Here is a 14,670-nt window from a genome sequence, read left to right on the forward strand (position 1 = left end):
CAACGTATGTCTACGAAATTACAACAAAAAGTTAAGCAATCCAACATTATCTCTAATGTATTTGATAGAAACGAAATTTTAAATCTTATATACTATATTTGCTAGTTAAGAATAATTCATTTTCCCATAGAAAAAAAAATCGACTAATTATATATCCTAACAGAGACAGACAACATACAGACCCTACCTTTGTCGAATGCTACGTAAATTTACAAATTTCATCACCCCCCTGTCAATTGATAGGTGCTATTACTCTATTGGTACTACTGATATGATCTCCCTATGAGGATGCAATATTTGAAGTGCGACATTTCCATGTGCTTGTGCGAAAGAAGTAATTCATCTTGTGTGGTCTAAACATAGAGCCAAGAAAATGACAAAAATCAGTTGGATTAGTGAATCTCTAGATGTTATACCTTTGAGTTGGGAACATTTTGAAGAGTTTGAAGAGGATGAAACGTCATTTCGTGATCCGGATCCTAATCCTAATCCAATTAAATCATCACTTTTGTGATCCTTTTTTTTAGCATTTAGCTACAAACATTACAAGTAACATCTCTTTTGAGCATATACATAATTCATTTCCCTTCATCCAATGAAAGGAAAAAAAAAACAGCCTAGGAATTAATCCACAAAGAATTTTAAACCATTGGTTTTGGTTTTGATTTGATGGAAGTAGTTTGGTGGTATCCTATAACTGAAGGATGAAACATAACCATGATGTCTGCCTTGTGGTTTATTTGTAGTTAATCTGAAAAAGGAACAACAAAAAACAAACATACATGCCAGTCCTTTTCCTAAAAATTGAGATGTATACACCATAACAACAAATGGTTCTGAGTTGCAATTAATTTAGGTGCCAAAACTCCGTAAATGCAGCTGATCAATCTGCGTGTTTAGTTTCCAGTGAGGCGATACCACACCATTTTGTAAAGCTCTTGGTATACACCTCGCCAGCCATAATGATAACTTCACTTTGTTTGGGATTCCAGATTGTTATTTGCTCCAACTCATTATCTTGAGCTAGCATCTAGTTGCAGCTTTCCTTAGCAAACCATGCTCTGCATGAGGTATTTCTGCAACAACTGCAATCCCATTTAAAGGGTTCTCCCGTAAGGTCCTCTTTGGATCCGATTGCCGGTATTGTTCTCAATATCCAATTTCCAAGTATAAGTATATTCGATCTGAAGTGTACGCCAGTATTAATCACCCTAAACTAATTGATCTTCTCAATCCAAACATTTGCTCCATTAATATAACAAGAGCCATCGCAACTGTCTGATTAAGTTCAGGTTGTATAATCAACGAAAATACATCACCACCAAATGATACACCTGCTTTAGCTTCTTTGCTTTGAATTTCAGCTACAAGTCTTTTTCTGCTATCATACACAGCCACTCGCCGTTGTGCATACGATCCAATAATCTCATATATCAGCTGATTCTTATTGTTAGTTTGGCAAGACATCACGTGAGCTAAGTTCTTTGATGCTAAGAAATTCACGGGCTTTTTCACCAAGAATATTGGACTAACCGAAGTTTCCCCGTCGAACACCATCCAATTATCTGCCAAACTCAATCTCTGTAAAGAAAATTAACAAAAGGACAATTAGACGCCATTAATAGGTAATGAATAAGGTCCTTGGACAGAGATAAATGACCGAAATCATGCTCACCTTACGACGGATTATAAGAAGAGATTTTCCTATGCCATCCATTAAAACGATTTCTTTTTTCCCAGATTGATAATTATCAACACGAAAGACGAGATTTCCTTTTGTATCAAAAACAGTATAACCGTCACAGTTGAAGATAAGTGATTTTTTCCATACTGTTAATACCTCCATCTGTCTGTTCGAAACATGTCTGGGGATTTCTGTGGGTTTTGCTGTTGTTGCATTTGGATCATTCGCATTTGGATAAACCTTTGGCATGGTTGTTAATATTGGTAACCGCTTAAAGAGAGGAAAAGTATTGTGAAGTGGAAGAAATATTTAGAGTTTGGAGATTTATGCTTGGAGAAAATGTAGTACTTATAGTTTTTTGCCGCGCGATGATGCGATCTTTACTTAAAAGTTGGTGAAAGAATTAATCGTATTTTGCTTACTTGTGGAAGTAGAAGATTTGATGGGCATGGACAAACTTGTGGTTATGGGTGATGCCACGTGTGATTAATATTAAAATTTTATGAAAATGAAGAATTCAAAAACGGAAATGCTATTGGCCTCCCTATTTTTCACCCTTTTATTACAATATAAATTCCAGATCTAACTTCAGATTCAGGTTCGCGCTTAAATGGGTTCACCGATTTCCCACATGTGGGTTTTATAAAATACAATGCATGAGAGTCTGAGACACACAGGTGGAAATAATGATAAATCTTGTGAGTTATTCTAATTTCAATTTAATAAAAATTTGAAAATATCTCTTTATAATTGTTTGAAGTTTGTGAGCTTTCAATTCAAAACCAATTGGCAATGAGTGGAGAGGACCTAAGGATTATAAACCACAGGATCTTAGATTGCCCTATGATGGTTTATCAAAAGTAGTGATTGTAGTTGTAGTGGTAAACAGGTTCTTTTCAGACTTGTGAAGAAAACAATTTTTATAGATTTAAATTAAACAGGCAACTAAATAAAATAATTCAAAGTTTTGGAGAAAAATACCAAGACTAGGATTCCACCATTGACCAAATAAATATTAAACTCTAAATAATATTCATGCAATTCTATCTTTAAAAATAATTCTAATATTTGCCTCAAATATATTTTTGAAGTAATAATTGTAATCACAAAGTATAAAACATCAAAAGTTTTTAAAACCCAACATGCTTCATCAAAATAATTCACAACTATTCAATAAAAACTAATATTTCAAATTCAATTCCATGCAAATAATCAAATAATAATATTGCAATAAATAATAAAATTAGAATTATACCAATCAATATGGATCAATGGCTTCCTCCGTCGTCTCGGCTAATGGGTTTAGCTCCTCATCCCAAAAACACACTCACAAGATAAATTCATGGCTAAAATAGGTGTTTTTATTGATGTATATAAGATGAAACAGGAATTAACAACGCTGCAGAAGTGTTACAGCGTCACTGTTACAAAGGGGTAAGTGCTGAAAATTAAACGATAGTTTTCTGTTGCTGTAAAACAACGACACTCGTTTCTGTTTTAAGACTGTTGAAGAACGACTGCCTTAGCAGGTCTGTTCTTCCTCTTCTTCTTCCTCCTCGAATAGCAGCAGCAGCAGCACTGTAACTCTCTGTAATCGCTTCTCCTCGGCTCTCCTCGACTCTAAACTATCTCCTAAGGTTTTCCAACCCTTTTTATGACTTGAAACCACTCTTATATATCCCACAGACCCCAAATATCTCGTATAAATTCAAGATTTCTTCTCCGTGCAGTTAAGAGAATATCTCTCTTCAATCCTCCCTGTACGCGTCTTCTGACCTCTTCTGAGTTATCTAAACTCTCCAAACTCCAACTAATACTTGAACAGGACCAGGTACATCCATATCCTGGCGTCAAAGTCCTCCAGAAATCTCTCAAAAATCTTCTAAACTTGAAACAGAACACGTCTCTCTGTTGAGGCTTTGAAACCCTCTCTCGGCCATTCCAGCCCAATTGGTTGGGTCCAATCGATTGCAACAGACCTGTTGAGTCTTGTAGAGTCCATACGTACCAAATACAGCCATTGAATCTCCTAAAATCACGTAGAAATTCGATCTCCAAATCTGCTCCTCGCTGCATGCATTTTCCCGCCAAAAATGCATTTTTTGAAAACGTGAAGAAATGTGACCTTCCCCTATCCAGTCCCGGGCCCCCTTTAGCAGATGCCTGGAAATGGGTCACCCCTTAGTAATTAGGTTACTCCTTATCCAAAGTGAGAGTCCGTATAGTAATTTTCTCCCACGAGCGCAAAAACCACTTTTTTAGCCAATTTCGCCGCAAAAGCTTATTTCTCCAGAAATACCTACAGGGACATAAAAAGCCATAATAAGTACAAAAATGGGTACTAACACAATATACAATTGGGCTATATTAGACACATAAATGCGTCTATCACCCTAACAATGTGGGACTAATAATCTCAACACGTCCCCTCATGTGTAGCCTCGTTTGGTCTAACACGTGCATAATAAATCGGGTGACGCGGAGTAAAGGCACGGTCTAATGACTCGTCGCGAATAGCCTGCTCTGATACCATGTTTGAAATGTGTGGGCTTCCAACTCAGAATCAATTGACAATGAGTGGAGAGGCCCTAAGAATTATAAACCGCAGGATCTTAGATTGCCCAAACAATGTGAGAGTAATAATCTCAGCAATAATAAAGATATTTTAACAAATTTAAGTGACAAAAAAGTAGAACTTAGAGATTACTTAACCCTAGATCATGGGTATTCTAGGGGGAAGGAGGGAGGGCCAACAGTGGCATGCAGTAGTTCTTAAGCAAAGAAGGAAAGAAAGGATTGAAAGGAAATACTGATGACCAGCATCCTTCAGTAATATCGATAATTGCCTTGCAGCAGGATTTTCCAATAGTTTGAACTTGCAAAGATGTGAAAAAAGTGACCACCTCTTTTTCGCACTGCTCCACACTTCGAAGTTTTGAGAATAAGCATTCTCCAAGTACTTGATCATTTTGTTTAGAAGATACAGCTAAACCACCAGTTGACGAAGTTGACAATGCAGATGAGTGAGGCTGAATAACTTCACAGAGTTGCTTGAGCTGATTGGGAAAATTGTATTGGAACCCGAAGTGGCGGGATTCGATTTTTGGAAAGGTGAATTTTGGCAAACATTTTTCGCCAACCTTAAATATGACGACGCAACAAGAGGATACAATATTGAGTGGTATATGAGGGTAGAGATAAGTCAGGTAAACATTCGGAGCACATTGTACTATCTGCGGGGATACTGACATGCATCCCAAGAGATCAAATTCTTGAAGTTCCAGCTTTTGAGTTTGGAGGTAATCAGCACTAGGTGTTGTTAGTGCGGCCACAAGCACAGGCAAATACTCGTCAACGTTCTGGGCAGGATTTTTTTGGGCTGTTGTTGAAGAGATGATAATCGACATCATTAACACTGTTATGCATGTTGTCTCAAAGACTGGTACTGATAGTGTTCTTCTGCCATTCCGTCGATCCTTTCTCATCATCAGTATCATCTTGGCCAGAAAAACCTATCGGATCAATGTGCACGCCTATGGATTGGGTATGAAGGTGGAGAGGTTGGTATACGTTCTTATAGTAGTGACAGATGTGAACTCCAACAAGACAAATAACGTACATCACCAATGGATGTTGGCAACGTTTATCTGTTTACGAACATTTACTTACGATGTCTTAACTTGGAAACTTTTATCTGATTATGAACATTTGCTTAGTTTGTTAAATGTCTTAACTTGGACATCAGTTTTCGGGCTAAGCTAGGAAATTGTAGGCAGGATCTTTATGGCAATGGTAAGTACGTTTGTCATTTCAAGGGTAATAAATGATACTCCCTCCCACGCAAAAATGTTACATTCACTTTTTCAATTTAACCTAATTTTAGACTAAAATGTAAAAGTGAAAATAACACTATTACAGAAACGGAGGTAGTCCTAAAATAATATCGGTATCTGATTAAAGAGAGGAAAAAGTACTGGGAAGTGGAAATTTTTCGCTTTTTTTTTTAGAGTTTGAGATTTACTGTTGCGGAAGCTGGCAATAAAAGACACAGTTGTAGAACACAGGAATTACGTGGTTCAGCTCATAGCTTACATCCACAGGAGAAGAGAAGGAATTGTATTATCACAGTACATCATACAATGGAAGCTCCGGGACTAAATAGGAGCTTGAGGATATATTCTTGCCATAAACAAAAGACGTATTCAGAGCAAGAATATCTCCTACAGTAAATGACAGTGTGCACACTCTTAACACACAATGGAAGGCATATAACCACATCACGTCCTCAATATTCTCTTCTCCGCCAACACTCCCCCTCAAGTTGGTGCGAAAATGTCAATTGAACCCAACTTGCCCAATATTTCACGAAACTTTGCAGTTGGTAATCCTTTCGTGAAAATGTCAGCTAACTGTTGCTCACTGCGAACAAAGGGAGTGCAAATGATTTTGGCACTCAACTTCTCACGTATAAAATGACAGTCTACTTCAATGTGCTTGGTCCTTTCATGGAATACCGGATTTTATGCTATATGAATTGCCGCTTGATTATCGCAAAACAATTTCGCTGGTTGAGAAGAACCAAATCCTAAATCTCTTAAAAGGGAGCGGAGCCAAATAATTTCACAAGTAGTTGATGCCATTGCTCGATATTCTGCCTCGGCACTTGATCTGGAGACAACATTCTGTTTCTTGCTCTTCCATGTAACTAGGTTTCCTCCAACAAAGGTACAAAAACCTGTTGTAGATTTCCTTTCTACTGGACAACCAGCATAATCAGCATCAGTGTATGCAGTTATGCAACTAGCCGTTACAGAACTGTGGCCATTTTTTCGCATCCAAATACCTCTTCCTGGAGAACCTTTCAGATATTGGATAATTCGATCGACTGCATGCATATGACTGATTTTAGGAGCATGCATGTATCGACTGACCAAACTCACTGCATACGAGATATCTGGGCGGGTGATGGTCAGATAGATTAGCTTGCCTACCAGTCTCTGAAACAAACCAATATCTGACACTAGCTTCCCATCATCACCAAGTTTGCTGCCACTATCAATAGGTGTGTCAGATGGTTTTATTCCCATCTTTCCACTCTCTTGTAACATGTCTATAACATATTTCCTTTGGTTAATAAATATTCCTTGATTTGAATAAGCCACCTCTATGCCAAGAAAATACTTCAATATACCCAAGTCTTTAATGACAAACTTTTTATGTAAGAATGCCTTTAACTTCAGGACTCCTTGTTGATCATCTCCAGTGATAACAATGTCATCAATATAAACCAACACAATAGTGGTACCTGCCATTCCTTTTCTATTAAAGAGAGATGGGTCTGCAATGCTTGTTTTAAAACCACTAGTCTTGAGAACTCCACTCAACTTTGCATACCAAGCTCGTGGCGATTGTTTAAGACCGTAGATGGCCTTTTTAAGTTTACAGGCATATCCATACCGAGTCTCTTGAGGGTGACCAGGGGGTATACTCATATACACCTCTTCCTCTAAATCTCCATGTAAAAACGCATCTTTTACATCCATTTGAAACAATTTCCATCCTTGATTGACTGCCAAGGATAGAAGTACTCGAAATGTATTCATTTTTGCTACAGGTGCAAATGTTTCCATGTAGTCAACTCCATAGGTCTGAGTAAATCCCTTAGCCACCAATCTAGATTTGTACCGTTCAATGGTTCCGTCGCTCTTATACTTGATCTTGTATATCCAACGACATCCAACTGTTTTCTTCCCCACCGGCAGTTTGACAATATCATATGTGTCATTGTCATCAAGAGATTGTAATTGTTCTTTCATGGATTTCCTCCAAATTGGTTTTGAGTTGGCCTCTCTGAAATTTGTGGGTTCACGTTCATTTGATAATGAACTCAGGAATGAAAAATGAGGTTGAGTGACATTATCATATGTCATATAGTCTTCTATAGGGTAGGAAACTGTGTGATATGTGAGATAATCTTTTAACTTTTCTGGTGGGTGACTGCCTCTTCCCGAACGTCGTAAAATAGGAGGAATTGGTACCGCTTGTTCTGTAGATGATATCTCAGAAGAAATTGTGTCACCATTATTCACCTCTTCGGGTTCAGATAATAAGGGAGAGATCATGTTACTACCAACTGGAGATGTATCCTCTTCGTTTGCTTCACTTGTTTGTGGAGTATGACCAGTTGAAAGTGGTAGAGAACTAATAGGTGTTAAATCACCTAAATACTCCCCCTGAGAACGATTCTCGGAATCAAGCATTGGACGAAAGAATGATTCTGTTTCAACAAACCTAACATCACGGGAGACAACTAACTTTCGAGAGGTAACATTGTAGCATATATATCCTTTCTTGGTCGACGAATAACCAAAAAATACACAACGTGTTGCTCGAGGGTCTAGCTTATCACGGTGGATTGCTTGGAGATGCACATAACAAACACAACCAAAGACCCGCAGGTGAGATGTAACAGGTTTGTAACCCTTTAAGACTTCTAGAGGAGACTTGAATTCAATAATACGACTAGGTAGTCGATTAATTAGATAGGTAGCCGTTAAAACCCCATGAGACCAGTATTTTTTTGGTACATGCATATGAAGCATAATGGCCCTTGCTGTTTCAAGAATGTGTCTAAGTTTCCTTTCGGCTATCCCATTTTGTTGGGGCGTTCCCACATAACTGGACTGATGGATTATCCCTTGATTTTTAAGAAAAATAGGAAGTGAACCTTTGACAAATTCTGTACCATTATCTGATCTAAACACCTTAATTTTAGCACAAAATTGAGTAACCACCATAGCATGAAACTCCATAAAAGCAGAATACACTTCAGTTTTTGATTTCAATAAGTATAACCAAGTTGCTCGAGAAAAATCATCAATTAATACTAAGAAATACTTGTATCCATCATATGAATCAATAGGTGCAGCACCCCATAAATCCGAATGAATTAAAGCAAATGGTTCACTAGAAACAGATGTTGACTTAGGAAAAGGTAACCTCCGGGAGAAGAAAAGGAATTGATGGGCATGGACAAACTTGCGGTGAATGACGATGCCACAAGTGATTGGAAATTTTATGAAAGGAAGAATTTAAGATTTCAGTTCTTTACAATATTTTTGTGAGGGTATTGCTTTGGGCGGTTTGTGCGACTTTTGTGCGGACTATAATAGTGTAGTGCATATGGTTTCTCCATTTATCATCCCTCTCATAAGTTATCTATTGTGTTAAACTGGATAGAACTTTCATTTTATCAGAGAATAGAACTGTGAACAGGTGTTTGATTATATCTAAATCTCGATGACTATTGGCTAAAACCAACCAATAAATACAAACATATCAAAGCTCTGAGTTATCTTTGCGACAAACATTAAAATAACTCATCTTCATTTATTTTCTTAGTGTTTTCCATTTGTGATTGACGCGTTTGCACAGTTGGTCTGCAATTGACCGTCCTTGGCTCGTTGGAGCTTTGTTTTATTTTTCCTTGTATGTTTTTACTTTTCGTTTTTCTTAATATATTAACCTTTCTCTTCAAAAAAAAAAAAAAAAACAAAAAATCAAAATAATGCATACGATCATCCAATAACACTAAGCCTAGGAACATGCATGATATATTTACATTAAACTTATGATGATGAAACAAAAGTTTAGAGGAATCTGAAGACGAGATAATTAGAGCCAAGTGTTTACCATTATAAATTAATGATGATGATATGATGATGTCCACACGACTCAATCCTTGATCAATTTTATTTTAGAAAAATATAATTATAAGTTAGAAAAGGACACCAATTCATACATCCTTGGTTACCCATGCAAATAGACAGAGCGGATTTACGGGGAGCCAAAACTATAAGGAGGACTGCTGAATTTTAGAGTAGTCCAAAATACTTGTATAGTCATCGTGAGCTTGAGGTTTACCAAGTATGGTCATTGATAGGGGTTTTAGGTTCACATCCCTCTGGCTGTTCTAGGACTGCGTCCTCCATATATTTTTCTCTCGACTCTTTCTACTCCAGCGAGCCATTTAGGCAAAAGGCATGGCCAGATTGATACAGTGTGTTTCTTTGTATTGTCACTCTCATTTATGAATGAGGACAGACAACAACCAAACCCTACCTTTGTCGAATGAGACGTAAATGTACAAATTCCATCATCCCCTGTCAATTGATAGGTGGTGCTACTATTATTACTCTCAATTGGTACTACTGATGATATCCCACTCTAGAGATGCAATATTTGAAGAGCGACATCTCCATGTGCTTGTGCAAAAGTAGTTATTCATCTTGTGTGGTTTAAATACAGAGCCAAGATATTGTCAAAAAATCAGTTGGATTTATGAAGAAAGGTTTGGAATCTCTCGATGTTACCTTGAGCTGGGAACGTTTGAAGAGTTTGAAGAGGATGAAATGTCATTTCTCATGATCCTAATGTTAGAGAAAATGAGTTTATTTGTCGGTTTAATAGTTTTGGTTTGGATTTGATCTCGTGGCATATGAGTCACCAAGGATGCTTGCTCATTTTCTTATGAGTGAATGAAAGAGGACCTTTAGTTCTACATTGGATATACTAGAGGTAAATGTCCTCCATATATGTTGAGTATCTTAATTATCAATATGGATGGGAGGGTACAAACGGGAAGACAATATTTGTTCTCGCTAAAGCTTTGGGCTTAGGGCTTGGGCTTGTGCCTGCGCCGTGGATGTATGTCAACCAAGGTTTATTTCTTTTGGTCAAAATTATTTTGAATTATCTTAAAGAATTTAAAATAAAATTTTGATTATCTATTAATTGATTTGCATAACTTGGGGCTTATGACTTGGGAGAAAATTATTTACTTACCAAAATGAATTTTATAACTTATGTCAACATTATGATAGAATATTTCCTAAATGTTTTTAATTAAATCCTGTCATAATTTGTGACTTAATTTTTCCTTAATTAATGCACTGAGTTAACTCTCCTTTTTGCCTATAAAAGAAAATGAATTTCTCATTTGCAAAGTGTGTCCAGAAGAAGCTATTATCCTTCTTTTTTTCGTCTTTCTCCCTCTGTATGGTTTTTATATTCCGTGCCATTGCTGTTGAATTCGTAAGAGTTGACAAGTATTACAGTGCTTATAGTATTTGCAACGGGCAGTTTTATCCTGGATACGACTTCACCACGGGGTATAGGCATCACTCATTTTGAGGCGTACCGGTGAACTATCGTGTTAAGGACAACGTGGTGAACACGTGACTCCGTCATCTGTTTATTGTTTCCCATTAAGTGTTTATTTAAGCTTTTTCAGAAATTTGTTTCTAACATCATTCTTTCAGTATTTTATTGTTGCAGTACCAACAATCTTAACACGATAGTCTTTTCTATCTGTAACAATGGGTAAGAACGATGTTGATGGGTCAACATAATTTTCTGGGGAGCTCATCCGTTTTGTCAAACCGATCACTTCCATTATAAAGGACATAAGTATCAATAATTTTTGTTTATTTGATTGTTCCTTGTATTTAATTATTGCACCCAACAATCATGGATGTTATTTGTGGAGTGAAAAGAAAAAAATTAATTTTTAGGTCATCTGTATAGTTTCGAGTTCATCTCTTAACCTAGAAAGAATTTTGATAAAACCTTTTGGCATAATGTAGTAGACATCCTGATAGTTACCCACGTAAAATTTCAGAATTTTTGGAGTTGTAAAAGTATTTTTTCGATATTTTACAAAACAGAGAAATATTCCTGAAAAATTCTGACGAACAGAAATTTGTTGTTGACAATATTAGTTTTTATGGGGTAACCATGAGTTTTTTTTTGAAATGGTGGTTCAAACGAAGTTTGTAAATCTAGATGCTATCTTCAAAATTCATATTTTATTTTCTGATTCGGAATTGTGGTTTGTGAATAAAGGTTCCATCTACAAGGGACATGGCTGATAGGCGCATGTGGATGAAAATAAATCTTTCAAAGATGGCAAATGTGAGAACATCAAATGGAACACTTTGCATAGATCTCGTAACAAAGGTATGTTTCACAGACCTAAATGTAGCATTACTTTAATTAAGGATGTTTGTTATGTTTGTAAAATTCCTGGTCAAATGGCATTAAGTGTAGACAACATAAAACCTTAATAAGCAGAAAGTTAATGCTAATTTAGTTGAAACAAACTAGAACGAGTTTAGTGGCATGATAACCTATGTGAGAGACTGGATTGGACTCTGGAGCCACTAAGCATGTTTGTTAAAACAAATACCTGTTCACTTCTTATCTGAGAATAAGGGATGTCGAGAAACTCTATATGAGTAACTCATTTACGACAGAGGTTGCATAAAAGGGAAAGGTCGAGCAGAAGCTCATATCTATAACATTCTCAGATTTAATGAATTTTCATGTTCCGGGCATATGCAAGCTAGAATCTTGTATTTTGTTCTGCTGAAGATGGTAAAAGATTTAAGATATTAAATGAATCAGTAAAAAACTTGTCGTAACTAAGGGAAATGATTTTTCAGGCATCGGTTATATGACTTAGGGTTTATATAAGCTTAAAGGAAAATTGATGAAGTGAACATTTTTAATATTTTGTGTGTGTTTGAATGTTTTGCATGGTAGACTTAGATTAAATTATAAGTCAATGTATAAACTAGCTAATGTAGGATGCATACCCAAATTTAGTTTGGAATAGGAACACAAATGTGAAATATGCGTAGAATCAAGTATGCTAGAAAACCTTTTAGCAAAAATGTTCCCAGAAATTCTAAACCCTTAGAATTAATTCACTCAAACCTAGTTGACATGAAATTGGTTCAAACTATAAGTGGTAAGAAATGGTTTAATACTTTTATAGACGACTGTACGAGGTATTGTCATTTATATTTTCTTAGAGGTAAGGATTATGCCTTAGAAGCCTTTAAGATATATAAACTATAAGTTGAAAACCAATTAAATGATACCATTAAAACAGTTAGGTCTGACCGTGGTGGTGAGTATAAAATTCTTATATGAGATTTTTGTATATAAACTGGCTTAATACACGAAGTTATCCCTCCTTATTTACCTCAGTCTAATGGTGTAGTTGAACGTAAGAACCGTACCATTAAGGAGATGATGAATGCCATGTTAATTAGTTTAGGATTACCTTCGAACTTTTGGGTGGAAGCTGTCCTCTCAGCCTGCTATATCCTGAATAGAGTACCCTTTAAAGGATCAGAGAAAACTCCAAATGATTTGTGGAAAGGTAGACAACCTTCTTTTGCATACTTCAAAGTATGGGGGTGCTTGGCTAAGGTTCACATATCCCTAAACATAAAGAACCAATATAGGACCCAAAACTATTGACTGTGTCTTCATAGGGTATCCTGAGCATACTTCTACATATAGATTTATGGTTGTGAGTTCTGAAATTTATGAAATTGGTGTGAATACTTTTATGGAGTCTAGGGATGCTGTGTTTTTTGAAAATGTTTATACTTTGAAAACTGACTTTCGTAAGAGAAATGTGGATCCCCTAGATGTTCCTTCAACCAGTCAGACTTTACCTTTAGAGGAAGACGAAGTAGAAATTGAGCCTGGGAGAAGTAAAAGGCCTAGAACCAAAAGCTTCTTTGGAGATGACTTCGTAACTTTAGACAAGACTGATCCTCATACTTATAAAGAGGCCATGACTTCTTCTGAAGCTCCATGGTGGAAAAAGTATGCTATTAGTGAAATGGAATCCATTAAAGAGAATGTTACATGGGAGATAGTAGATTTACCTCCAGGGTGTAAGGCCATAGGATGTAAATGGATCTTCATGAGGAAACGTAACTTAGATGTAACTATTCAAAAATACAAGACTAGGTTAGTATCTAAAGGCTATAAAAACATGAAAGTGTAGATTTCTTTGATACCTACTCACCCGTTATGAGAATTACTTCCTTTAGGATGCTAATTGCTATAGCTGCGGTTCATAACCTAAAGATACATCAAATGGATGTAAAGATAGCTTTTCTAAATGGTGAATTAGATGAAGAAATTTACATGGAACAACCTGAGGGATTTGTAGTGAAAGGTTGTGAAAACAAAGTTTGTAAACTGAAAAATCTTTGTATGGATTGAAACAAGCACCTAAACAATGGCATGAAAAATTTGATCATGTAATGTTTTCTAGTGGTTTTAAAAATCAATGAATCTGACAAGTGTGTCTACACTAAACTTGTGAATGATGCCTGTGTGATTGTATGCTTGTATGTTGATGATATGATTATACTTGGTACAAACATGGAAGTAATTAATTCCACTAAGAGCATGCTAAATGAGAACTTTGACATGAAAGACTTAGGCCCCGCAGATGTAATCTTAGGGATGAAAATTAGAAGAAATTCTAACAGTTATAGTCTTAGTCAATCTCATTATGTTGAATCTGTGCTTAGAAAATTCAATCATTTTGATTGTAAGCCTGCTTATACTTCGTACGATCCTTGTTGTAGACTCAAAAAAAATAAGGGTAATGGAGTGTCACAACTTGAATACTCACGGGTTATAGGAAGTCTGATGTATTTGATGAACTTTACTAGGACAGACATTGCCTCTATTGTGAGTAAGTTAAGTAGAAATACTTATAGTCCAGAGCAAGAGAATTGGGATGCACTTAGTAGAGTATTACGGTACCTAAAATACTCTATTACCTTTTGTTTGGTTTATGAAAGGTATCTTGCTGTCCTTGAGGGATTTTGTGATGCAAACTGGATACTTGACTCAAAGAAGTCTAAATCTACGAGTGGATATGTTTTCACTCTAGCAGGAGTGTTTGTTTTTGAAGATTTCAAAACAGACATATTATGCTCAATTCATTATGGAATCTAAGAGTTTGCGCTAGATAAAGCACGAGAGGTGGACGAGTGCCTAAGATGATTTTTAGAAGACATTTCTCTCTGGCATAGGCCTGTGCCAGCTATATCTATACATTGTGTTAGCCAAGCTATATTAGCTAAAGCCAAAAAATAACTAATCTCAAT

General features: G+C 36.3%; 2 protein-coding genes across 2 annotated transcripts; both read right to left on the bottom strand.

Moving 5' to 3' along the window:
• Positions 1–486: 486 nt before the first annotated feature.
• On the bottom strand, positions 487–2,017 carry LOC113321178 (protein LURP-one-related 8-like). Its single transcript, XM_026569058.1, has 2 exons — positions 1,676–2,017; positions 487–1,581 (listed from the first exon to the last, which is right to left on the bottom strand). The coding sequence occupies exons 1-2, from the start codon at positions 1,931–1,933 to the stop codon at positions 1,207–1,209; spliced, it is 633 nt and encodes a 210-aa protein (XP_026424843.1). The 5' UTR covers positions 1,934–2,017; the 3' UTR covers positions 487–1,206.
• A 2,396-nt stretch (positions 2,018–4,413) lies between these two features.
• Positions 4,414–5,091, bottom strand: LOC113324225. The gene has a single exon (XM_026572545.1). It carries the CDS (start codon positions 5,089–5,091, stop codon positions 4,414–4,416), a length of 678 nt encoding a protein of 225 aa, XP_026428330.1.
• Between the last annotated feature and the right edge of the window lie 9,579 nt (positions 5,092–14,670).

This window comes from Papaver somniferum, chromosome 11 (genome assembly GCF_003573695.1).
Source record: "Papaver somniferum cultivar HN1 chromosome 11, ASM357369v1, whole genome shotgun sequence".
Lineage (NCBI taxonomy): Eukaryota > Viridiplantae > Streptophyta > Magnoliopsida > Ranunculales > Papaveraceae > Papaver > Papaver somniferum.

Excerpts from the sequence above, each read along its gene's own strand:
- LOC113321178 (XM_026569058.1), bottom strand. The coding sequence starts at position 1,933 with ATGCCAAAGGTTTATCCAAATGCGAATGATCCAAATGCAACAACAGCA. Across the intron at positions 1,582-1,675 it reads TTCTTATAATCCGTCGTAAG|AGATTGAGTTTGGCAGATAA; the intron begins GTGAGCATGATT and ends TTTTCTTTACAG.
- LOC113324225 (XM_026572545.1), bottom strand. The coding sequence starts at position 5,091 with ATGTCGATTATCATCTCTTCAACAACAGCCCAAAAAAATCCTGCCCAG.